This window comes from Malurus melanocephalus, unplaced genomic scaffold, assembly GCF_030028575.1.
Source record: "Malurus melanocephalus ecotype Western Australia unplaced genomic scaffold, MMel_1.1 scaffold_242, whole genome shotgun sequence".
In the NCBI taxonomy this organism is placed as follows: Eukaryota; Metazoa; Chordata; class Aves; order Passeriformes; family Maluridae; genus Malurus; species Malurus melanocephalus.
Window position 1 is genome coordinate 541,300 of NW_026623474.1, and position 26,956 is coordinate 568,255.

The following is a 26,956-nucleotide window of genomic DNA, read 5'->3' on the forward strand; positions in this document are numbered from 1 at the left end:
AACTTGTTAAATTGTAGAGTCTGCGTTCCAGGCACAGGAGTRGGGTGTGTTGAGGGGTGTTCTTGTAGGGTTCGGAGTGGTGTGGTCATTTTGTTCCTTGAAAAGCAAGTAAGGGGGACAAGGAAGAAATTGCCAGCACACCCACAAAGTGTCAGAACAAACACTTATAAAGTGGTAACATATCTGGATTAAACTAACATACAACTGTATTCAGTTACATTTTGTGATTCATTAATACTTTTGCCCATGTTTCCATTTTTCTGAAGGAACCTTTCATTTTCTCAACTGATTTTAAATACAAAAATTGAATTCTAAATTCTCTCATCCTGCCACCGTAGCACTGAACAACTTGGAGATATGTATTGCTAAATTTTCGAAGAACCCCTAACCGTAATACTACAGTCACACTCCTAATCATTGAATATTAAAAACCTAATAGCAATATTTATAATCATGTTTTTAAATACTTCCATCACAATCTCTAAGAAATTTAGTAAAGGTTCTTGTCAACAAACTAAAAAGGACTGAAAGAACACCTTTCTTACATGAGACTGTRTAGGGTTTTGTATCAAAAATCTCTTTTCCATTAATTTCAGATTGTTTTGGTTTTTTTTTTCTTCACGATATGTGACAAATGTGGCCAAAACCCATAAATTTGTGCCAAACAAATTCAGCCTTAAAACCTTRCATTTTGTATCTACGGATTATGATGTACAAATAGGAGAATATCTTCMAAATTTGTAACAGTCAGAAAATATTACATAAAAAGTTGTGTGGGGTCTTTAGGAAGCATTCAGTGCAATTCTTCCCCCATAAATATCATCTGAATATCTTTGACATAACTTTTGTGAGAGTTAAATAAATTCTAAGCAGGAAGGTAAATCCTTCATGTTGGTGCTGTTTATGTACTTACAGAATATAAAGWGGATAAAAACAATGAATATTTTACAAATAAAGTGATTCATAATTTATAGCTGCTGTCATTTTAGTTTACCAGCTTGAAAGATTAAGAGTCCTTTTAAAAAGCATCTCTCCTGCCTTTTAAAATCAAAACAATGCTTCAAACCAAAGGAATAAAAAATACACCCACAGATCTCTGCTTTAAAATTTTTGAATGGCTAGATTTTTTCAGATTTTATATAAAAGGAAACTTTCTTGGTGCCTCCATTATTATATTGCATGATCTACATATGATCAGTTCCTACATTTTATTAAATATAATTGCTCCTGTGCAGAGTCTAAGGCCACACACTTTTGYAGTGTAAGCAACACATCCAAGCCACTCAACTAATTCCAAAAAGCATTTGTGCCTTCAGCCTGTTTTCACTAGCACAAAATTGAGTAGCTCCTAACAGTATCTTTTTCTCTTTACATACRAAGTTTGTAATTTCTTTTTCCCTATTGATCTAGGAAAGTAAAAATTGGATTTACTTATGCAGAGACAAAATGGTTATTTAAAGCATAGAAAAAAATAAAAAGCAGTCTGGAGAAATGGTTTGCTTCCTTAGCATTAATGATGTTTTACATATTTTTACCTCAAGTGCATCATTCATTCCACTCAAAGAATTAAGCACTGTATGTGATGGTTCAGATTTAGCAGCCACAGATGGCATTCCTTTCATATCTCCAGAAACTCAGAGAGAGAAATATGATTTAGGAGAYGCTCACTGCACAACTTGAAGCACTGAAAAATTTAGTGTTAAGGGAAATTTTGTGAAGTCATTTTTGCAATAACCAGGCACAGTGGGTGAACTTAACCTCTCTCTCCTTTAYCCTGACTCCCTTTTCTCCCATTCAATCCACCTGATTAATAGCTAAAAGTTAAATACATAAGGAAGAAATGTTGGGTTACATTCTCTTTTTTCTTCTGGCTTTGTTACAGAAAATGTATGAGTCACTCATGGTTAAAAGTTACAACTTTATTACACAGTATTACATAGGAAATTTACAGTTCAGACTTAATTCCAACTAAATGYAACTAAAATGTAGAAATATATGTTGAAACAATACAATGCAGGAAATGTTATGCTGTGCTTTTAGAATTATTCTTTTCAGGCCCACCAATTTAAATTTTCCATTCTGGAGCCAGAAAACTTGGGTTTGGTCTAGAGGGTSACCTGTTGGAAGCGTTCAAAAGAGCATCCAAGCTCACTCATAGTCCCACATGGATAAACAATTGCCCACTTGCTTCCTAATTAAGTATATTGTAATGAAAAATAACATTCTCCATGTCCAGCTAATCTTTCTGAAGTGCATGAAATTAGCCAAAAACAGAATAGCCACATTCAGGACGGAAAAGATTTATTATTTATATAGGCCAAACCTGCCAGGGCAAGATTTCCTTTATCACCTGGTTCCTGCAGTTTTTTAAAAACAAGTCCTGAAATGAGGCTCTCATTATTTTTCTGAGGAAGTAGATCATTACAGAAAACTACAAATAGTTTTTCTAACATTTATCCTACATTTTCCCATTTATTATCATATCAATACTCCAACTAACCAACCTTCAGACAGAAGGCACTAGTAGAGAGGAAGAGTTCAGAAAAGAGGTGTTAGAGATAAGATATTAGAMATGAAAGAGATCTTGAAATTTGTTCATATGGAAGATGAAAAGAGAACAGGTTTTTTTCATATACAGGGACATGGAAAACTTTACCCCAGTGACTCTAAAAGAGACACAGCAGGAAGTTGTGTTTTCCACAAAAGGCAAGACATGGCATTCATTGCCATAAAAATGTGAGACTAAAAATATCAATGAGTCAAAATACAGACAAATTAACAAGTGACTGGTCACTGATTCCTACTGCACATAGTTGTTCTTACAAAATTATCTTAAATATTAAAAATTCAACAGTAGATTGACAGAGATTTTACCCAGGAAAGCAGCACTTAATATTGAGTTTCTTATCCTTTGCCTTAGTTTCTTTAGGAGGAGACCATTAGTCACTGTCAGATAAAGAATATTCAGACAGACAAACCTCTGACCTGATCTGCTGTGCCTGTTTGATGGGGAGCAAATTGAAAAGATGGCTTTTCCTTGTTGGTTGAGGAACAGGACGGAGATTATTAGAAAGCATTAAGCTCAGTGTGTATCTCCAGCCAGCTGGGTTTTCTTCCTAATTAAAATACACTAATTCTAAGAGAGATGATGCCATAAAGATGTAGTTTGGTCAAAGTGGCATGAAAACATAAGTTTTAAAAGACATTGTGAGGAAGAATATTACCACAAAATATTACAATAAGATTAAATAGGATCACTGTGATGATGACAAAGCTGTAGTAACAAACAGTTTACAGTGTTTGTACATTACAGTTTACAGTAATGATAAATACCATTTTAATTAACCAACATCTATATGAATTAGGGTGAAAACAGGTATGAAAGGGTAGCTTTTCCAACTTGCTCCGCAGATCTTACTTTACTTCAGACAAATCTAATCCCTCCAAAACACTGAGCAGGTGCACAAATATTTGCTAGGGGAGGTACTAAAACTTAAGCTCTTAATCTAAAGTGCGTCACAAACACCAGAATTCTTCAAAGTGAGGTCTACAATTCACTTTTAAGAAATCATTTCTCCACAATAAACAGAACRAGGATGATCACAGTGAAATTCTTTCACTGACAGCTAGGGAAGTTGCTGCTGTACAAGTAAAATGTTTATTAGTCAGTGGGATCCAGATGAAAACWATATTCCATTCAGCAAGAACCAGTCAGCTCAGCTGGCTTTTCACAGCTTACATACAAATATGTGATAAAAACCTGCACCAATAACAGAAAATGSTCTGAGCTTTGCTTTGACTTTTCCTGGTTATGCAGAGAAAAGAAAGAAGTCAAGGAAATTGGTGGAATTTGTGTTATTTGGAATGCCATGACTGTGCCAAAGTTTCCAAGTACAAAGAAAAGCTGTTCTGAATGTAATTTAAATAGGCTGATCTTAGACCACTGAGGTTCTTCATTTTAATCATCAGTGATGATCTCCTGCTAATGCAAAATGACATTGTTTATGGAAACAGCATTATGGAAACAAACAAAATCAGCAATACTCTGAATGGAGGATCAAGCAGTGACAGACACTAAGCAGTAAAATGGTTTCAGCTACTGGGAAGACAATAACTTCTGTTACTAATTACTCCTTCAAACTTCTACTGAAACTTATTTTCCCTAAATGCCTTCCTGCCAGCCCATGCTTGCAACACCATTTTGGATCTTTGTCAGMCACTMCRATCCTGATTCTATTGCCCYTTTCTTGAYAAAGCAAAAAAAAAMCSCMAAAAACATGAAAATCCTTAAACACCCTAAAAGATGGAGTAAGAGAATGAGAGAAGAGAAAGAAAAGGAAAGATGCAGTAGCAGCCTTGAGCCTGAGGTCCGAAATGAAGTGGTTTTCTGAGCTTTCCAACTCCTGCTGAGTTACCAATAACAAACAGGAGGTTTTGAGTTCCTGCTTTTAGAGAGCTACTTCAATCACACCACACTGAAAGAACCTGATCAATATGACTTCCAATAAAAGTCAGCAGAACATTCKATGCTAAATAAGAATAAACCAGAAGGATCCATTGTTATTGCTTATGGCTTCATCATGTATAACATATATAACCCCCTTGAGTTTCTCYCTCACAGTGAGTGAGGAAGCAAAAACAGGGGGAAAAAAGCATGGGAGGAAGAAAAAAAAAGCAAAACAGAAAATTATATTCAATATACAGTCTGATTTTCTCTGCAGGACTCAGAAGGAGCTGCCTTGCCTGCCCCAAGCATTTGAGTACTTCTTTTAAATAAAAGTTGAGTTTAGTTTAATTTATTTAGCTTTCCTTTTGCTCAGTTGTAGCCTGTCACTTTCTGGAGTGCTCACATGTAACTGAAATTCAAAACCAAGAGCTTCCAACCATTTACAAGAACAAGCAAGTAAGACTATACACAGTGGATAAGAGTATCACTCATGTTTTGGCATTTCTAAGTGCAGCTATAGGAGGTCCTGGATAAAGTATTTCATAACATTAAAATATCCTCCCCTGAATTCAGCTCCTAACAGAAGAATTTGGTTTTTTTTCTTAATATCAGTATCTAACATCAAAAAAGCACCTCAGACTTGGCTACYCAATTTATACAAGCACAAGAATTACTTAAAATCTACCTAAAAGAAAAATCAAAGCAAACACACTCTTACCCCTTTCCCCAGACATCTCCCGGGCATTTTCTGAGAAAAATTCAGGTTAATTAGAGTTACACTTTTCACAACCACCTGCCTATGGTTTGGTGGGTTCTCAATAGCTCCCCAGGACTTACTTGTTTGACMTAATTACTGCTGTAGGACTGATTAAAAAGTAGGAGGCACTGCCCAGCCAGGTTCAGAATACTTTAAATTTCTGTTCTACACATACACACACCTCACAATAAACACCTCAGCTACTACTCCTTCCATGGGATTTCCAGATATTACTGTTTCRCTATTACTTATATATTTGATGGAAGAACCTTTGCCACAACCAGCACCCTTCAAGGCACTCTGTGAAAAGATTGAATTAGAACAAAACTTCAAAATGTAATTTTGTAAAAAGCAAAAAAATTTTAGCTGCCACCACCTTGGTTGATATTAAAGTTAGTAAGTAAAATAGGATTTTCTCTAGCATTTAAAAGATCATTTAAAAGTCATTTCTCTAGCATTTAAAAGATCATTTCTGTAAAAATTCCATATCCCCAGTGTACTTTTGTTCTTGGGAGGTATTCACATAACCTCCCAATTCACATAACACTTTGCAGAAATCAAAAGTGTGGAGAAAACTGAGCTAAATACATGACTATTTATGAATAAAGTTCAACTATTAATTTTCCAAATGCATCTGCATTTAGTAATTATGCTACAGAAACAGAAACACATGTTTTTTTTCCAACCAATCCCAATTATTCAACACAGCTCAGTGGTAAAACTCATACATCAAGCCAGGAAGTTTAAAAAAAAAAAAAAAAAAAAAAAAAAAAAAAAAAAAAAAAAAAAAAAAAAGAAGACACAAACAGCATTCTAAAAAACCATTGTACACTGAAAGAAAGTCCAAGAGTGGTAAGAGAGGCTAGATTTGCTGCACAATGTGTTACTGAAAATCAGTTGCTGACTCTTATCAAATACTTTCAGCAAATTATATTATTTACACAGTTTAAACAAACCCCATTTCCACATCAATTTCACCAACTAATTTATTTCTCTCCAGAACCTGAAGAAAACCACCACAACCCAACACACAGAGCGGGGACAGCTGGGGAAGCCCCTGCTCGGGGCCGAACTCCGAGCACCGAGGGCATCGTTACCTTGGCAMGCAAAGCCTCTCTCTTCATAGCCGGCGTTGCACAAGCACTTCCCRATGGGCACCAGCCACTCTCCCTCCGTGCTGCAGTACATCTTGGGGGGCTCCTCCTCCTTGGAATGGTTGACACAGGAGCCCCGCACCTCCACCAGCGACTGGGAGTCCATGGGCACYGTGTCCGGGAACATGGCGAGGTTCTTGACAGTGAAAGGACACTTCTTGAAGTACACCCGCACCGACACCAAGGCCACGCAYGCGCCCACGTCCTGGAAAGCCAAGTAAAAGCCTTTCCTGCTGATGGGCCCCACCTCACGGATTTCCGTGTTCAGCTTGAGGATTCGGTCCCCCAGGTCCATCTGGGTGAAGCTCTCGTCAGCCGCGATGGTGTCGATCTTTGTAAACTGGTGCTCCTTGAACTTGACCGAGTGGTCGTCGTCAGACTCCATGTAATAGAGGTTGAAGGTCTCTTTGCAGGTGCCCAGGACCAGGGGGATGCTATTGCAGTCCCTCAGGGTGAACTTGAGCTCCACGTAGATCTTCTGAGCCGAGTTGCGYGGGATCCAGTTTGTCCGCAGCCAGTTGTTCTGGCTGTGATCCATGACATTGCACACTTGGTATGTTCTGATCGGAGTGTAATGCTCGTCAACACCACTAATCTCTTCCCACTGCATTGAAAAACAAAGAAGAAAAGAAAATTTTTAAGATTAATGATTTTATCAACAAAAATCATGTTTAGAGCAAAAGCTGTGAAAAAGCAAAAAGAACTTGCTTAGACATCACCAAAAAATGAAYGAAGTCTGGTTGAACTTGCACTTACTTTTTTTCTCTTAAAATACACAAACATGTTAAATGAACACAGAATTYACCATTAATAAGTCAGTTTTTACCAAGTTATTTCAAGATGGATGAAAAAGATGCTACACCTGTTTTGCATGATTAAAAACCCATGATTTCTTAAACCATAAGCAGGGCTGTCCTTTCAGTCATGAGTCCAGCTTGTCTTCTCTACACCTACACCCACCTCAAACGGAATCAATCCTCAAGGATCCCCAAGGACAACACACATTTGCACTGTTAGAACCAGTTTTATTTCAAACATTAAACAAAAGCCACTGAAATTCCACATAGTTCCAATAAAATGCTACAGTTTTACATTTATTCAAAGCGTAAAAATTGATTATGATTGGAATATTTACTCTGGACAAACAGTCCAGCTCAACCCAGTTTCCAGAGTTGTTAATAATTGCTACCAATTTACTAAATCTTGATWAATTTCTGTGGACTAGAGAAGCTGTTACACTAGAAAAGTTTTGAAGAAAACAGGGAGGGACATGATTTGTTTTTACAACAGTCATCAGCTGATGACCCAGGCAGTGAAAGAATGGGCTTCCTATTTGTGAATTACTCATATACCAATCTTACCTGATTTTCCAAAGTCACACTTAGCCCAGAGGGATATTTACCAGTCACAGGAAAAAAAAATAAAATACAACAAAAACTGGAGAATTAAATATGTTGTCAGAAGTCACTGCCACTCCTGGGGGAGAGGGACAAGGAAGAACTTCTACTAGAAAAACATTTTCCCTAAAGATTCAAGTCACATCAATTTTCTATTTAAGATCTCMGTCTAATAATTACTTGTTTTACATAAGCACATTTTGCTGCAGGACTTTAGTGTACTGCAGACAGTAGGAAAGAACAATTCCCACTGTAAGGACAAAGAAAGAGTGGTGAATAAATATTTACAGTTTCTTGGGTTTACAATGTATGTATCTCACACAGATATACAAAGAAAGAAAAAACCCATGACCGTATCAGAGCAGCATCTGAGAGCTCTCAGTCCCAACCCGCTGATTTAAGGAAGTTTTGATCTGACTGAGAGCTGGCCTGCACAATGAAATTGTCCACATGCCACTGAAGATGCGATTTTAAATCACATTATTAAACCAGCAGATAAAGGCAGAGTAAATACTCTTCCTTTAATTGAAACAAAGTTTACTGTAGCTCGCTTTACAGATCTGACTATACACAAGTTTTATCTCTTCCTGACTAGTTCAACAGAGTTTAAAACACAGCCTTGGATGTGTCTGCAGCAGCTGATATGCTGCAGCGTGACATAACATTGCCAAAAAGAGACAGCAGTGAAGGGATTCTGAGTCAAGATGACCACAYTGGAGCTCATGGGGAGGTACAAGGATGAGCTCCTGCCTGCAGAAGAGGCAGCTGGAGCCCAGTTCCCAGCCCCTGCCAGCTTCCCCAAATGGAGTGAAGGACTCTCCTCAGACAGATGTCCTTGCACAAGCCCTGGGCCAGTGATCAAACCCTGTTTCAAGGAGCCACTCAGGTGCCAAAGTTGCCTCCAGTGCAGCCAGGTGCACTGATTCATCTGCAGGTCTTACTTGGACAAAAAAACACTCAATAACAACACGTGGATGGATCTAGAGAATATTATGTAATGAAACCAAATTTGACAGACATTTTAAGCAGCTCACACTGATTCACGAGTCATTTAGTGATTATCATTTCCATATAATTTCTAATCAGTTCGACATATTTCAAATGACCAGAAACTTGCAGAGTTGGCTTAATTTATTACCAATCAAATTATACCTGGGCAGTGACAAATAAAAACTAAATCTTCGGTAGCTCTGGTCCATGGGGCATTACACTGCAGAAGTGTCCCAGCTGCCATTTCTTTCTTTCARTGCTGTGCAGCTACAAAATAATGGATATTTATCAGTCCTGGCTATTCTTAGASAGGAACTTAATAGCCAAATCCTAAATTCTGGAATGATGAGATGAAAGGACCATCCTCCCCGAAGTCCAATATGAATGATAAATTTAAAATCTTTTAGAAAGATCTTTATAAAAAGGTGTCAGGGACTCTGTGAGAGAATGACGTGGGCCATAATTTCTGAATTCATATTATCACACARTTTTTATAACATATTCCCCTGATGCCTTCAGGCACCCTGAACACTTCTGAAGCACATCCAGAAATGCCAGAGCAACACTCCCTTCCCAGCATGTAATCTGGCTTTTGGAAAATGTTCTTTTGTTTGCTTTTCACTTTTTAAAATCTTCTTTGGATGCCACCAATGACAGCAAACAAGAGATTGCTTTCAGTGGTATAGAAAAACTTCCAGACCCCCAGTGAGACGGTCTAACCAATGTGCTCTGAGTGACAAAGTTGGGCCAAAAAGGACTTTCTTCTCTAAGATCCRGCAGTGTGCTGGACTTACGGCTTCGGTTTATTTCTTGCAACTTCTTTACAAAAGGAAATGTACAGGAGGGAATGTAGGACGTTTCCTACTGTCATGAGCAGTCTCAATAAAAAGCTCTCTCTCAATGTGGGAATCTAGGACATGGGTGATCTCAATTCTTTCATCCTGCCTGTGACATCAGTTTTTGAGACTTTTTAGCCATCATAATTAAAAAAAAAAACCAAAAAAAACCCTGAAATACAATAAGGAAAGGAACGCTATTCTGTGATTTACAATACAACAAATATGCAACTGTGTGATTGAAAAAAACCCACATTTTTTCTGTCAGCATCACATTGCTATAAAACCCTTAAACTACAAAGTAAAAARCTCCAGCTCGAGATGAGCAATAAGGTGCTCATTCAAGTCTAAATAAAACACAGAATCTTCCCACATACTGTTTAAAAGCTTGACTAAATAGTAGCAGAATTCAAGAGGTCTGAAAGGTTGCTATTAACACAACCCCTGTAATGACCATATTATAGGAGATTAGATTCCAGACCAGCTCATCAGTATGAAAACTTCCCTCACAACATCACCAAAGATGCTGATTCAAGGCCCATAAATACCAGCCAGCTGAGATCACAGGACAGAAAGTTATGTGATCTGGGAGTTTCAGAAACTTAAATACTAACATGGAATTTTTTTCTACATTTGGCATTCAAAAAAAATCAATGAAATTACATCCTGGCAAGGGCTCTAGGTAGAGTTTTTATTTTTAGGGTTTTTTGAGWTGCAAATGAAAGGATAAGTCTCACTGCAAGAATTTTCTGATTAAGTGAAATGCATACAGTGAAATTACCATTTCCATCACTTAAACCTTCCTAAGACACAGATTTTGGTACACTCATAGCTTCAACCTAAAATTTGGGTTTCTTTGTAACTAAGCAAAACAATTTCAGAATTACAACCGAGACAAAGTATTAATATCTGGTCTGTTGAGTGCTCAGGTGGCATGAGAAACTTACTAAGAGTATCCAGATACCAAACTTTCCCAATTAAAACTAAGGTCTAGCATTTTACCATACGAATGACTCCAAATTTATACCAAATTATCCAAACCAGTCAGATCTGTGTTCCGTGTGGTAATGCTTCTTAGTTTTTAAAGAAATKGGAAGGAAAAGAAAACAAATGTTGTAATAACTAATTGCATTACAGAAGCAAAGCACACATAAAGACCACATTTATTATATTTATACTAAAATATTAAGAAAGCCAGAGTCCATACCTCACCACGTCAATACTAAACTAACAATTAAACCAAATTGCAGAAAGACAAGGAAAGCAATTTTTGCCCCCCATTTCTAATTGGCAGACAGAGGAGTACTTCATCAGCAAACTCATAAGGACAGCTGATTCTCACCCTTCAGCAAGTAAAAGCCAGCGAGGTGAAAAGGTCTCCACAAGGAGGAAAACATCTGACTTCCTACTGACATCTGAATCCAGCATTCAAACATTCCCAGCTCGGACAAGCACAGCATTTACCAATTCATTTTTCCTAGGTTACTCGTCTCCTGGAGAAGCAGGTTTCAATCTTATTTATCTCACAGGTTAAGCAGATTTTATGAGAAGTTCTCAACACAGCAGTCCCCATGGCTAAAAGCTGTACTGAACAATTATTCACATGAGAGCACCTTTCTCCACAATCATGATACAACCAAGGTAGGATTCAGCCTCTAAGCTGTTTCAGAGATGGAAATTTATCCAAGATGGAACTCACACAAGGCTGTGGATGTGRCAATATGGTGAAAAAAAGAAGTGTGTTCAAGTAATTATAATTAGAAATTATTTCATGCCATGTTAAACGTAACACTTAGCTCATAACAATCAGCCTCTGTTAATATTTAATAGTAACACAAATAAAAAGCATCAGGTCCCKCAGCTTCACCTAAAGCTGGATGCAGCCACACAAGCAGTGATGACAAACCTCTACAAAAAAATAATCAGGACATAGTCAATCAAAAATGAGAAGAATCCACTCCTCCAAACAATTTGCTGAATCCACTTCTCCAGACAGGATAATATCCCTCATCCACATTCATGCCTCAGTTTTCTAATACACAGATTAGGARCAAATTAATAGCCAGGCAATATTTCTGTTACCGTTTTAGTTATTACTATTATCAAAGAGTCAGTGATGCCTTCATTTAAAAAAAAAAATTCAAAACATTAGCAAATGCTTTTAGAAGCATCAGCAAGCAGGAATTTTTAAGCATGAAACCATTACTTAAATGGGAAAAYACCATCACAACAGAGAAAGTGAAAAACATCTGTGGCACAAGAACACTTAAAAATTCACATTTGAAAAGCCCCTGCAGTTTGTTGCTGTGTATTTGCCAGCAAAACACATAAACAAAAAGAAGTATTTACATAAAAATGCCCAAAACAGGTGCACAGTATAGCATTTCCTTGCTAGCCAGTCTTTCAAAACAATAAATTTTTACACAAAGGCATTTCCTAGAGAAATCCCAAACCACCCCATGTTCCCCTATTGTCATTAACACRACACTCAATGTACAGTGAAATTCAGTAGTGTTGTGCTGAATGTAACTGTAAAAAGCACCAGCTGGCTATATTAGAAATGGCATCCTTCCAGGTCTCAAATGTCTTATTTATATACAATGGAATCCTTCCAGCTGTTTAATATTTAGGGCTAATAAATATAATTGGCAGCACTACTGCACAAGGGCAAGCAACACAAATACATATAAAACTACTTCCCAACAGAAAATCTCATTTGTTCTTAGATGATTAAGCCAAAGATGGATACGGAGTTCTGGGCAAATTTTACAAAGCAGATTTTTTTTTTCCCTTTAATCCAAACAATTTTTGCTCGTTATCGAAGTGCAAAACTGAACAGGGAAAAAAAAACCAAAAACCAGGCATCCTTACTCCAGCTGTTCTGTGAGCAACGTTTCCTTCAACCGGTGCCTTGCACAGGCCATGAATAAAGATAAATTGGCAMGGTAGAAAGACAAGATACAGCAATGTTGGATCTAGAAAACAATCACACCAGAACAGCCAGTCCAGAAGTGAGACTTATTTCCAAATCTGTGTATGCGCAGAACAAATATACCCCTCCTGAGCAGATGAACACTGTSTAACTGAACAGGAGGTGAGCATAGTGCAGCTCAGAATGGAAATAGGAGCTGCCCCGTGGATCTGCTGTAAGATTTCCTCTTTTTCCAGCTTTCCAAGAGATTTGGTGTTGGCAAAGCCACCAAAGCACTGCCAAGGTGACAGTSCAGCAGACTGCTGCTGAATGGAGCAGTCTCCCCCCAGCTCCAGAGGATCACCAAGAGCTTTTTCACAGCCATCCTCACAGACTCTGAGAAAAGCTCAGGATCTCTGCCCTCCAACACGATCAAACCCTGTATGATCACAACATTTGATGTAATCCTGCACATAAAGACCAGTCCTGTGACTCTGCCCCTCCTGAAAGACCTKGATTGCATTGGAACCTTCAACTCCCTGGCACAACCCAGAGGGAGAACTAATCTAGAAATGGAAACCTTTAATTTGCGTGAGTGAAACACAGTTAACGCRTCATAACTTCATGTGAGGGAACAATTTAATTGGAAAACTCAAACAACTTCCATGACAGCTGGAGCCCACAATCAATTCCATAAAAGGTTGCTCAGTGTAATTACAATAATTTAAAGGTTTTGGGTTGTTTTGGTTTTAACTTCGTTCATGTGGCAATGTTCTCTTTCGATATCCTTTAGCTGGGCAGTTGCACATTCACATATCTCCGTTCGGCCATCTTTAGCATAATTTCTTAATAATAACCTGAAGAGGCATCCTGTTCATTTATCAAGTCAAACTTTCATTGAAAACTGCATTTTTCATTGTAGGTATTTAAATTATACTATAATCTCCATCTAAGTTTTCAATAAAACACATTTTACCTCCCAAGGTTGCCTCTTTTTTCCTGTAGAAGGCAACACCACCTTAAAGAAAACAGCACCTGAAATTCTGTCTCAGCCAGCATACCTCCCCTTTAATGAGAACAAGCCAAAAATAGTTATGATTTTTACCTGAAAAGCATAATATTGTTTCCTCCAATGTGAAGTACTGTAAAAAATGGCAATAAATAGAAATAGCACACATACTACTTTTTAAATATAGCTATCATATAGGGTCTGGAAAATTAAGCACAGGCTAAAATCAGACGAGAGTCATTATGCTTAAAAGGCTCAGTTAAAAATACCTCCAAAAGGGTGATTATTCTTTTGTCAACTGCTGAGTCAAAAGAGAAATGGTAATTATTACATTTTTACTGTAACTCTATGGAAATTAATTTCCTCACCATACAATTAGGACAAGTTAGTTCTATGCACATATTTCCAGTTCTTCTAATTGAAAAATATGTTTTAATACAGGAACTCATAGCCTGACATTTCATATTTTCTAAAGATAAATTTGTTTCAATTGAACAAGAAGAAAGTAATTAGACTGGGAATTCTGGAGATAGTCCAGACATCTTCTCAACCTCTGGCTAAGACACTCTTGATTTCTCAAGGCTCTAAGACATTATTAAACAATTACTTTTCCTATGTCAATCTAGGGRTGAAAAAAGAACTCATGCTTAATTTAATATGAGATAAATAAACAGAAGTAACTCAACCAGGGTTTTCACCAAAGACTCCTGAGGAGCAGTGGCATCAGTCAATTTTCACAGTTCTGTACTGTAGCAGTGAGCTGGAGAAACACCATTTTCTAAAACCTGTCGGTTTCTTATTTGACAAACCATACACATTGGGAATCCCAAAAAAAGTGTGTCACAAAAATATGTAGTTTTACTTGTAGAAACAAACAAACAAACAAAAAAAAAACCCAAGAAAAAAACAAACAAACAAAAAAACCCCAAAAAACAAAAAACAAACCAACCATAAGGAAGCCCCAAAGAGTTAGTCATAATTTTATAGCTTTCAGGTTCAATCAGTTTCAGTCTTGGGTAAACAGAAGTTCATTAGATAAAATAGCTCACAAAATCACTAACAAACACTTGAAAAAAATAAATCTGGTCACAGGTCATTGCAAGCCCAAAGAAGAGCCAAACATCTCTTGCAATAGGACAGACTGAATGTTAAAGGTATTGTCACATTTTAGAGAAGCCTCACAAAGGACCTCAAATCCAAATCTGATTAAAGAGGTGTATTCGTATATTTGCCGTGTGGGAGGCTGAGAGACATTGGCAGGAACAGAAACTCCTGGCCTATAATTCTCCTCACCAAATTCCTCCATAAGACCTTGCATATAAATACGAGGATTATATTTCATTCCAGCTCACTATGGAACAGTGGAGCACAAAGTGCTTCCAGAAATACACCACACTAATTATTACCAATGCTATCAATACCTTACTGCAGAGATTAAACATGGTTCAGAGAATAACCCTCAAGATAAAGAGTGCTCATTATCTGTAAYGCTGAAAATACTTCCACACTTCACTTTTATTTACTCAAGCTTCATTTCTTTGTAATAACCTTGGACATAAACACATTCAATAGACTGCACTGCAATTTTTATATTCAAACATTCAGAGTTGCACCTTCTAGGTGCTGTGGTTAAAGGAGGAAAGTTCGGATAGCACTGCTCTCAGTAAGGCACTGATTGCACGCACGTGAAAAGCTCAAAATGAAAACAACTGCACAGCAGAGAGATTTGTTATTTTTTAACGCAAAACACACTAAACATAAATGGAAGCCTGCTGGGAATGTGCATCAGTAAATGTGTGTTTGAGTCGGTTCTCTGCATTTGGCACTAGGGAGAGAGAGAAAAAAAAAAATCAGACCATGTTTGAGTGTTTTATTTATTTTGCTGAATTGTGGCTCCAGAGGTTCAAGTTCCCACAGATSCAGAATCCAAGGAGTCCCTGTATTTGCCATCCAAGTAGCCTTGCAGTAGCCACCACATGCTCTTCCACGATGTCCTGGCAATGACCTCAACAGGAATTGGTGAATCACTGCTCAAAGGATGAGAGACAAACACACCCTCCCCTATCTCACTCTCCTGGTCTTTTCCTGCCCCAAGGGACTGTGCGAAATTATTTATTTTTCTGATAAAGGCTCAGTTTCAAGACCCTGAGATAAGGCCATCACAGACTTTCTGGGTGAGTTAAGTCTTTGAAGTCCATAAACTAGAGATAAAAACTACATTTTAGTACACTTGGTTATAAAAGCTATTATGTGCTTGCAACCACTCTTTCAGATCTTCAGCTTCAGCCACTCGCTTCCCAGGGTCCAACTGAGCATGTTGTGAGAATGAAATTCAAGGCCCACCAAGAACCTGAGCTGTCAGGAATCTTTCCATTGCTGGAATCAGCAATTCTCCCCTGAAAGATGGATGGGACATAGTGAGAAACCCAGGACATGCRAACACTTGGAATGTGCTTGAAACCACAGGAAACAGGAAAAATGGAGGATCACTGYTGATTTATAACCCATGGAATAAAGCTAGCAACACAGATTTTCTGATAGCRCTGAAGTGCAGAAGAGCATTTCAGAGTTGTTTCATATTCACATGTCCCAGAGACAACATCCCAACGGGGAATGTTTTGGGAAATGAGAACTCCAGCTTGAACTGAACCCATGTGCCACTCACAGCAGCAGAAAAGGAGATGAAGAACATAGGAAGCTGATAACTGTAATAAGAAAAGCTTAATTTTTGAACAAAATCATTGCTGGTCTACCTCAGTGGTGCTGCATCCAAAAGCAAAGGAGTCAGAAAAACAAACAACTGATAAATAAACACATTCTCTTTGACAGCTCCAAGACACATACTTTATATACCAAAATGTCAAGTGTAAAGACTAACATTTTCTTAATTAAAATAGCCTCAAACATATCAAAAATGCAAATTTGTTTATCCATTTCAACTGCCAGGGAGAAAAAAAAAAAGTAACTAAAAAACCCTACAACATTTGAAGTCACAGGAGTATTTTATGCAGATGATATTAAATACACACTTTATGCTCAGGAATTTAAGAGTTTATGCATTAAARATTCTGGAATATTCCAATCTGCTAATTTTAGATGTAATATTATTTACTACTAAATGAAAAATTGTGTCTACTGTAATTGCACTGCACCTAYTTCACTCCATAAACAAGAACACTTCCAACAGGAAAATAATTTTGTTGCCATTACTGATAAGACAGCAATTATTTACTAAAATTGACAAAAACACAGTGAAAAAACTGAAAAATCATGTTTCACATGCCTGGATATAATTTAACTGCATTTAACATTTCATTCACTATATACAGARATTTTGGAAAGAAAGTAATAAAACACTATTTATAGGCCTACTTACAYCATACTTTTAGAAGACATTGCTTAGAATTAGAACTTCTGCTAAATATAACTGTRTGGGCAGAGAGTCTAAAGAAGTTAAAAATACAAGAGCTCTGTTTTAAAATAAGACATAATTTTTATTATAAGGGCCATACTCCATATACCACATATACTTATTGTATATTTTAATTTCTCTCTTTAATTAAAGCATTTTTGAACACTATTAAAAAGAAAGATAAATTGTATTGCTCTGTCTCAAAAGGCAAGGATATTTTTCTGAGTTGAAAGAAAACAAAAATACAKCTTTTAGGGAAATACAAAGAAAAAATGTTTAGAGTATCAGAAACCTAGGAGGGAGAGGAAAAATGGGGACAAAATGATGTGAGGCTTCCAAGACCAGGCACAAAGAGGATAGTGAGTGACAAGCAAGAACTGAAGAAAACTGCTGTTGYAATCAGGAAAGAGACAAGAATAAACAATTATCAAAAATCCAGCACAAAAGTGGGTGTGATTGAGAAAATATTATGGACAAAGGAGTCAAGGAAAGAAAGTAATTGAATTAAGTGAGAGATTTAGATAYAAAGAAAGAATGGAAAAAGCAGGCACCGTAAACATAAAGGTGGGAGTCTGTACGAGCACTATTCCCAGACACTTGGAAATTTGGGGAAGAACCAAAAAAATATCAAGGTCTGGATCAGCAGGTGCATAGAACAGAGGCCAGAAAAAGAGAGAGGGAGAAGCAAATCCATGCAGCTTTCCAAAGGCTGGGAAGGCAGCTCCTAATTAAATCAGAAGGCTGTGAAGGTGACAGAATATAGATGCAATACAACTGTGGTTTTGGAGTGAAGCTGCACTCTGACTGCAGCACACTGAATACTCCCCATGCAGAGTGTGGCCATTTAWATCAGAGTGACAAGTTTGCAGCACTCAAGATGGGACATTTTGGACACAAGCTGATATTTTTCAAGATGGTCTGACTCAATGTTCTGAGGCATAAATTAAAATTCACCCACTGCCCTTGAGAAATAACCACTGTCTGGCTAAGGCAAATTAAAATGGCACAAACAAAATACCTTGCCAAAATACTCTCTCTGATGTATTTTTGTTGTGAAGAGCACAGAAATGTGCATGTGACCTCTAACCATCACATGGGAAACTGATTGAACTTGCACAATAGGAGAAGTCATGGTCCTACACAGCTTAAGTGTKGATTCTGCTCTGCCCTACTCCTACCTTCTCTTCTGCTCCCTGCACCAAAAAAAAAGAACAAACCATCTGCATGTAAAACTGGAAAAAATTGCACCAAAAATAGAGTAAAGAAAAAACAAACAAACAGCCTTAAACAGAGACACAGAAGGGGCTGCTATGAACACCAGCCATGAAGTGTTAGTGCCAGTTCCTAGGTTGGGGCAAGAAGAGAGGGACGAGGAGTGGGGAAATCCTGAGTAGCCAGAGTCTGGTCAACCTCCATCCATGTGAAGATAATTGAAGTAGTAATCCTGGGAATCACTTTCAAGCACACAAAGGACAAGGAAACCCTCAGGAAGAGTCAGCACAGTTTCTCCATTTTGTCCTGTAACACTTGCACAGAGAATGTGATGAAAAGTGGGCAAGTTGTATAGACAGGGAGGTGAACTGAAACTGCCTGGAGATTGTTCCAAGCCAAGTTCAGGAGATTGTGCTCAGTGGCACAAAATGTGGCTGGAGGCACCCCAAGAGTCAAGTCCTGYCCAACATCTCCATTGATGGTCCGGGTGGTGGAGCTGATGCATCTTCAGCAGTTTGGGAGCCAAGGTGGGAGGAGAGGCCAATATGCCAGAGGGTCCTGGAGCTCAGGGGGACTTCAGGCTGGAGAAATGGGCTGAGAGGAACTGCAAGAGGTTCAACAAGGGAAGGGCAAAGTCCTGCAGCATGGGAGCAACATCATTCTTAGAACTTGGCAAAACTGGATTTCTGTGCCCATAAGTGCACCATCAGCTCACCATGGCCCAAACAAAACTGATCCCTTTGGTAGAGAGGCATCTAGAGCCACACAATTGCTTTCTAGACTGTTCCTCCTCCCATAGTGGTGTCACTGCAGACACTGCAKCAAGGAATCAGCAGCACATCCTGCATAATTTACAGTCCCCTCATTCTGCCTCTCAAGAGAGCATCCTGTGTCAGGCACAAAGCATTGGACCATGCAGGTGAAATTGTCCATCTCAGCAGCAGCAGCAGCAAGAACAGCACAAACATCAGGGAAACAGTCCCAGCCTGCAGGTGATTTAAGGTTAAAKCAGTCACTTGGTGGCTGCACTTGCAGCATCTGTGTGCACACCGGTCACAAAGTTGCCTCTTTMAATTATGATGAGAGAACTCCCATTTCAGCCAAGCATGAGGAAGCAGAGCATGCCCTGAGTACCTGTGCAAGGCCTTTTGTTCTTACACAAAAGCACTTTCCCAGACACCTTCTGTGACTCCTCAGACCCATCAACATTTTCTGCTCCTGAAGCCTGTACCCTAAGGGCCCTGCCTCCTCCATCAGCAGGGAATGTATCCCAAATGCACAGCAGGAACAGGATTTCTGGTAACCATTCCTGGACTACTCTCAGAAACTTCATATTTAAATAGTGTGAATTCAGTCATGACAGCAATTCTGGGGTGACTGCACATCTGATCCAAGGACAGATCAAACAAATCTGTGTCACAGAAAGAACCTAAAATCTGTGTATGTATTTCTGTTTTATGAACATAAAATACAGCACCAACTTAAAATTGAAGATGTAGCTAGAATTAAAATAACTTAGAGTGCACTAAATGGCARAGAAATTGAGATTTACACAATAAAGACAAGGGGCAGATTAGCTGTGGAAAAAGGAAGAACTCTCAGAAATATCTACCCTACAAAGTAAGTCACCAAGAGAAAGAAAAAAAAAAAAGAAAGTTTAATGTTTCTGAAGGTGAGGTAATGGCACTTTTTTTTTGTAGCAGACAAGTTCAGGAAAAAGTATTTTTACTGCTACCTTTATTCCCTGAAAAGTGGTAGTACTAAGGACCAATTCCATTGTGAAAGGAATTATAGGAAGAGGTAAGAATGACTCATCTGTGCCCATAAAAAGTSTTGTTTGAATAGTAGATGCTAGAATAGTATTTGAGAGAGAGGGCCCTATGCCCTTCACAGTGAATTATCACAGAAAAAGAATACAACATTTCTCGAACAGAAGTTCATGCTCTAAGTGCCTTTGTTAACAGTGACTGTAATGTCCTGGTTTAAAATAACCACAAATCAGAAAATTCAAGTGGACATTTCTGTAACATTCGAACACAAATGTCTGAGCACACAAATGGACTGAGTCAGCCTTGAATGACATTATTTTCTGAAAACAGAGTTCTTAGCTCAGAAAAGGGGAATCAAAACTATTCAGAAATTCCAGTATTTGACTGGAGTACTGAAGAAAAGTTGAAATAAAGTATCATAAGACCACTTAGTAGAAAGCATCGTTGGCTTGTAGTGCCTAAGAAATACAAAAATAAAGAAGTATGTAAAAAAAAAAATTGGTGAGGTTTTTTGTCATATACCTGGAAAGGAAAATATTAAATATGGAACAATATTAAACATCTATACAAAAAAACCCTGAGATCCAGGAAGCTATAGCAGTTTAAGTTAACCTGTACAATTTTTTGGTTTTACTAAGATAGAAGGTTTCAAACAATCCAAAATCTGACTCTTTTCCTGTGGGAGTACAGCACATTCTTCAGCAGTCATGTAAAAAAAAAAAAATAGAATATATTGATCTTCCTGAAAGGTGGTAACTGCTAAGCACAACGCATTATAACATAATGCAGGAAATAGGAGAAGAAATATTCCCTATGTTAATTTTGTGTCAGCCCACTCTCACTATTCCAATCTTTTCCAGTGAAAAAGAACAGGGTTCCTTAAGACCAACTTCTTTAGGTATTCTGTTGGATTTATCTTTGCTTTTTTTTCTACCTGGTTGCCTGTTTTGGTTTTTTTTGTTTGTTTTGTTTTGTTTTTAAATAAGGAGAAGAGTGTGGGACAAGCAAAACCCAGCAGCTCCCAGGTGAMAGGAACCATTTGCCTGCTCACTTGGACAGCAAAGCCCCTCTAAGYCCTCTTTGCACAAACAGCCCCCTAACAGCCCCCCAATTATCGTAATTTGGATCAAGTGACCAAAGGAAAGGTTAACTTGGAGCAAAAGAAAGCATGGCAACTAATTAATATGTCAAAGTAGCACTGTCTCTTCTGCTGCTGAAGCTCAGGAAGGCCACATGTGACTTTTGCTATCCAGGCCTGAGGAGCAGCACTGAGTTATGTTAAATAACTCAATTTTATTTATCAAGGTGTCAACAGCACCTGAATCCCTCTGCCAGAGTCCCCTCCTGCCCAGCATCCCACYTTGGCCCTGGAAACTCAAAATAGCTGAGGATGGGTGACCGTACAACGAGCTCCTGGCACGTCAATGAACAGCAGGGATACAGGATGAGCAACCAGGTTTTTCTGCTTAGGGGCATATAAAAAAACATTAAAAAAATCAAACAAACAAACCACAAAAGCAAATAAACAAAAAACAAAGCCAAACAGAAAACCACAAAAACAAACCCCAAAACAAACACTTGACTATGATAAAAAAAATCTCTTTCATATTTCTTTTTTATGGACTGGGACAAAGAACAGCAGAACTGAACTGAGATGAAAAAACGAGCTAACAAACAAAATCTTCAGCAATTTTAGGCCATTTGGACACAGCCCTGAGAGATGTTTACAAGAAAAAAAAAATCTGATCATGCAAACTTATTATAACAGAAAAACTTCTCTTAGGAACAGGGATTTTGCTTGGATAGGCTAAAAACTTCTCAAAATCCGTATCTGCAAAGGCATCCACAAGATATTAGAGTTCACTGCCCAAAGAGGGGTTTCTAGTGCAATATTAGGATTTGCATTTGAAAAAGCCACTAGAAAAACATTAATTACATACAGAAGTGGAAGGTTAAAGACTAGCCAGAAGTTGGAAAACTTGCTATATGCCTCCTACTTAAGTTTGCACAGAGTTTAAGTCCAATGAAATGCCCAAAATGCCAGTCACCAAGAAACTCCTTTAAAAGTCAACACATGCAGCAGCAGTCAGGCTCTAAAATTTAAATTCTCATTRCAACAATTTTCCCTGAAACACATGCAAAAGTGAGTAAACAAATCAACTCTCAGGTTGTCAGCTCTTCCATTACCTTTGTACCTTGCATTTCAGTCTGAAAAATCTTTCTTTAGAGCCACATTTGTAACAGAGAACTTTACTCACAACGTTATAATTTCAAGGCAATAAGAGGAAAATCTCAATGATCTCTGCATTGAGAGACTGCTGGTCACAGCTCAGTTATTGAGTCACTGACCTGAGCATTACCTTGGGCCCTGTTTTAATCAATTTATTAGGAACAATTCAAAACTATTAAACATTTGTTTCACTATTCCAACAAGATAAAAATGGGTGAAGTCCAGAAGATAATGGCATCTTAATTAAAACTGTTTSCCCTCTTCTTTAAACACAACTAATTTTAAAAGATTCTCACATCCACCTGCACTGAAACCGAAATAAAGTGAATGACATAGATAGAAATGAGCACTCAAGCCAGAGAAATAAAGAAACATTTTTGAGGACTTCAGAAGCATTAACTATGCTACAGTGCAGGAATCTGAACACAATCTTTTCATTTCTGCCTTTGCTTTGCTCTAATAATGACACACAGCTGTATTTAGGCTGCTGAATATTGACACAAAAAGTGCCTGCACACTGTGTAAGATAAGCAATGCATCTTGCTGGGTTAACATTAACTTTTGGCTCTGCTGACCTGAGTTTTCAAAACGTTCCACCCTAATACCCCCTTCATTTTCGTGGCCCTGAATAGCTGCACACACAGCGTGCAGACCTGGTTCGTGTTCGCAGCGCTAGAATTCCTCGCTGCACTTTGATCATGGCCCAGTGAGTGGTAATTTTCTGTGTTGAACATGTCAGTCTAAAAAAAAAAAAAAAATCAACAAGAACAAACTGTTCCCAGTCTCAGAAATCTGAAAACAAAAAATCCACAGTTACCAAAGTTATCTGCTTCTTATCAAGATCAGTGTTTGGCACCAGATGCATTTGATTCATTCATCATTGTCAGTGCACTCACACACTAATTATTTCAAATTGTTTCCTCAGGCAGAGGTCTAGGACAAATGCAAGCAAGCCAAAAATAGCAGTTATGAATAATTATGCATAATTTACCTCAAGGCCTGGGCCAGGCTATCATTAAAACTTCTTCTTGCCACCTGTGATCCTGACTAATTGTGGACTTTAAATTAGTTCAAGATCACTTTTATTTTTTAATACAATGCYCACATTTAACCTTCCTATTAAAAGTTTTCTGATGCTTTAAAAATTCCCAATAAAACGTGAACAAGGTTCCTTCTTTTTTAACAATGTGTTTGTATTACAGAGCCTGACAACAAGTTTGCTAACAGGAAAAACTTTAGAGAAAGGTCAGCAACCTCACTTTTAAAAACTGCCAAAGAAGGTTCTTAGAAAAGAACAATTCCTTAACCCCAAGGTAAATTCTGATGTTCCAAAACTAAAGCTGTTTCAGTCTCTAAAACTTTCCCTATTACAGATCTGACTCCTTCTTAAGGCAAGAAGTATCACAACACTGGCATTTTTAGCAACAACCAAAACAAATTGATAAAACACTTGTTTGTCCAAATTCAGAAGTATCTGTTTTATTTTACAGGCAGCACATTCATTAATTCCAATGGTATCCAAAGCGTAGATGGTTTTGCAGAATCAGAGCCTTRTTCCATTCATCATAATGAATGTACCTCCTACGTTGCTGTGCTGCTTTAACTATTCAAATTAAAGATTTAAAATAAAAACAGCTGGGGAAAAAAAAAGGAAAACCCACCCTGAATATTTCCAGCAGAAGAAATATGTATCTCATAAAAAAATTAAGTGTATGTACTGCTGATTATTCCTAAGCACTCTCCAGTTTGGGAACACAGTGCATGATTCATTATAAAACAACAGAAAATATGGAACAGTAGCCAGAGRTATTAATAAAAAATTACAAGTGCTGCTTACTCATGAAAAACCATCTACAAATTCCTCCATTCAGGCAACYAAACATCGACCTCTCAGACAAAAATATTCCACTGTTTAGTAAAGTGCAAGACGTGCAGGAACCAGACCAGCTAAGTTCTGAACCTTTTGGAGCTAAGTTTATGTACTTTCCTCATTCAAGACAACAAAAAATATCAGAGCAGAAATTAAATAACCAAAAGAAAAAGTTAAGCTAAAATGTAAGATGATATTAAAAAGAAAACACACAGAGGAAAAGATGAAGTCAAGCTGTCTTCTGGATAGCTTCTTAAAACATCAATCCTAAAATTAGCTCTGCTATTAAAATCATACTTTTCTAAAATATTAATGTGCTTTACAATCAGTTCTAAAGCTGACACTCACAATTCTGCATCATCACCRGACTTCTGGCAGAAGACAAATCAAGCCAAGCTGTTCTAAGTTGGTGTTTRCTAAGTTTCAGAAGAAAAAATGACCATTATGTCTCATCTCAATTCTGTGTCCAACTTCCCTGTGGTCAGTTCACTTTGATGGACCTTATCCTACCAAAGTGTATTATTTGCCAATCTGATTTTGTCTTTTATAGGAAGTAAGGAAATGCTTTACAATTTGTARAATAGATCTCTCTAGAACAGATATCTCTAGAATGGACATCTTCAGGTCCTTCAAGACAGAATAAATACAACCATGGCAGGCTAAGTTTTGGAATTCAAGTGATCCTTTCAACTYCCATTTTCCACAAGGAGAAAACAAAGGCATAGACTCATCTTTCAGCTCTCTTCTATCCATCACAAGCACACACAAACCTTCTATGTGAGGTACAGACTGTTAAATGCTCCTCCAAGCAGAAGCATTTTTATTATGAACAACTTGAAAGCTTTGTTATGAGTAAAGTTTTCACAACAATTAAAAYTAGTAGGTAAGCAACATCCAGATATTGTTTAGAAACTAATGAAATCTTACCATAAAACAAATTAATTTAATGGATTATGCTACACCCTGCAYTACAACATCACATAAATAAATGTCTCCCAATAAAGTTCATCAAAATAAACACACTCATTTTTCCAGCTATGATTGCACTGATGCTGTTGTTTTTCCCCCATGTCTCTGCTTTTTTTTTTTTTTCAGACTATGCTGCACTCCAGCAGCTTTATTTCAATGCAGCTTCCATGTTACACCCTGAAATTATTTGTCATAAAACATCTGCTTTAAGCAAAATAGCATTTAGAGGGAAGAAAAAAAAAAAAAAGATAAAATCCTATTCACTGCACTTGCAGGAGGAAACTAAAAACCACAGGACAATGAAGTATCACGTATTTATGACAAAGTGGAACAAATTCAGGGATGCTGTGAACTGTGGAGTCAATTACACAGTGAAACACACATAATTCAGGGTGAAAGGAAACAAATAAGAAGACTGTCCCCTCATCCCACCCGGCTGTTTTATTTCATAACAGCACAACAGACTGCAATKCTGTTTTCTAGGAATGTCTGGAAAATTGCATTCCAATTCTGCATGGCCCTGCTGCCTCTCTGAGCCATGGCCCAGACCCCAAGGTAGCTGCAGGACAGGACTGAGGGRGTTTATCCTGTGCTGGAGACCACTGGAGAAAGGGACAAAGCCCCAGTCAAAAGCAGAATTTGTCAGTGTTTGACCTTCAACTGTTTGGAGTTTTTTATCAGCGAGCTAATTTTCCATTCTCATTTTTCCCCATCCACATTGCAGTTCCTGAGTACAGTAAATCTCTCTTTTTCTTTTTTTTTTTTTTTTTGGATGTATAATCTCTTTTAATATCCTCTGCTCTCTTATCACACTGCAGTCCTCCCTGTGATATACTGTCCATAATTTTTTCCAATGAGATGAACTTTAGCAGCTATGGATGTGATTGAAATACAACTTTAACTATTTCGTTCCTACTAAAATATTCCAGGGAGGCTCACGCTTGTTCCTTACTTGGAACATCTGGTTTGTGCCAATTTAAGAGCAGAATAAAATTATTTCTCAGACTCCAAGTCATAAAAAACACAACAGCAAAGATGATTCTTTGTCTGATTTCCTCTGATTTATGACATACATTAACTTGATATTAAAGGAGATGCCTAAGCAATTTGAGTCAAATCCATGTAATTAAAATGCTAAAACTCAAAGATGTGATGTGACATTGTTACAGCTGATAAATATATCAGCCATAAGCATATCATGTGCATGGCCTATAGATCCTATRCCACAAATCAGAATTAAAATTAAATATGGATTTGCTGAGCTGTTACAAAATAACATTTAAAAATCACAGCAATCCTCCAAGTTAAAATGCAGTTCTTTCCAAAATGATCCAGCTCACTCACTGAAATGTTTGGTGAATTGTTGCTACTTTTTTCAGCTGTTTCCACAGATAATTCCACCAAACTCAAACAATTGTATTTGTTGAACTGAAACTCTGTCTTGGGTTGATTCCAGCTACACTTCCAGCTGCTAAAGTAGCGTGGTGTCTTTGGAAAATTGCATCTTATTTTTCATGGCCCTATTTTCCACCTGCCACAGCTTTCCACTTTGTGCAAATTCCAAGGCACACTCTTACGCTATCCAGGCTAATGATAAGAATTTTTGCCAAAAATTAAAATCTGTGGATTTTTCWGCTGCAAGTTACCCTTTTGTCAGACCTTTGGAGACATCTAATGACATTTCTTACAGAAAACTCTTCTGCAGTAGGTCCAGTACCCTCTTTAATTGAATTAATGATTATAGTGAAGCAATCCTTGGGCAGTGGTGTGAAYTAAGCAACAAAAATTCCTTCCTGAAGCTCTTTCCTGGTGCCCAATTCGTTCTTTACAAAGACCACCACAATAAAACATCTTTTTTTTTTTTTTTTCTACTTTAGAATGTGCCACACCATATTAACAAGCGATTAAAGAACATCTGCTCAAAAGTACATTACAAAAAAATCTGCAAATCAAGTCCAGGGAATAAAGCAACAAGAGTCACACCCACTGYTGC

General features: G+C 37.7%; 1 protein-coding gene across 1 annotated transcript in view; it reads right to left on the reverse strand.

The window, feature by feature from the left end:
- Positions 1-6,185: 6,185 nt before the first annotated feature.
- Positions 6,186-26,956, reverse strand: part of LOC130578820 (ephrin type-A receptor 3-like) — a 54,275-nt gene continuing 33,504 nt past the window's right edge. Inside the window, exon 4 of the mRNA XM_057375184.1 lies at positions 6,186-6,962. Coding sequence (XP_057231167.1) covers positions 6,186-6,962 — 777 coding nt within the window. The remainder of the gene's footprint in view (positions 6,963-26,956) is intronic.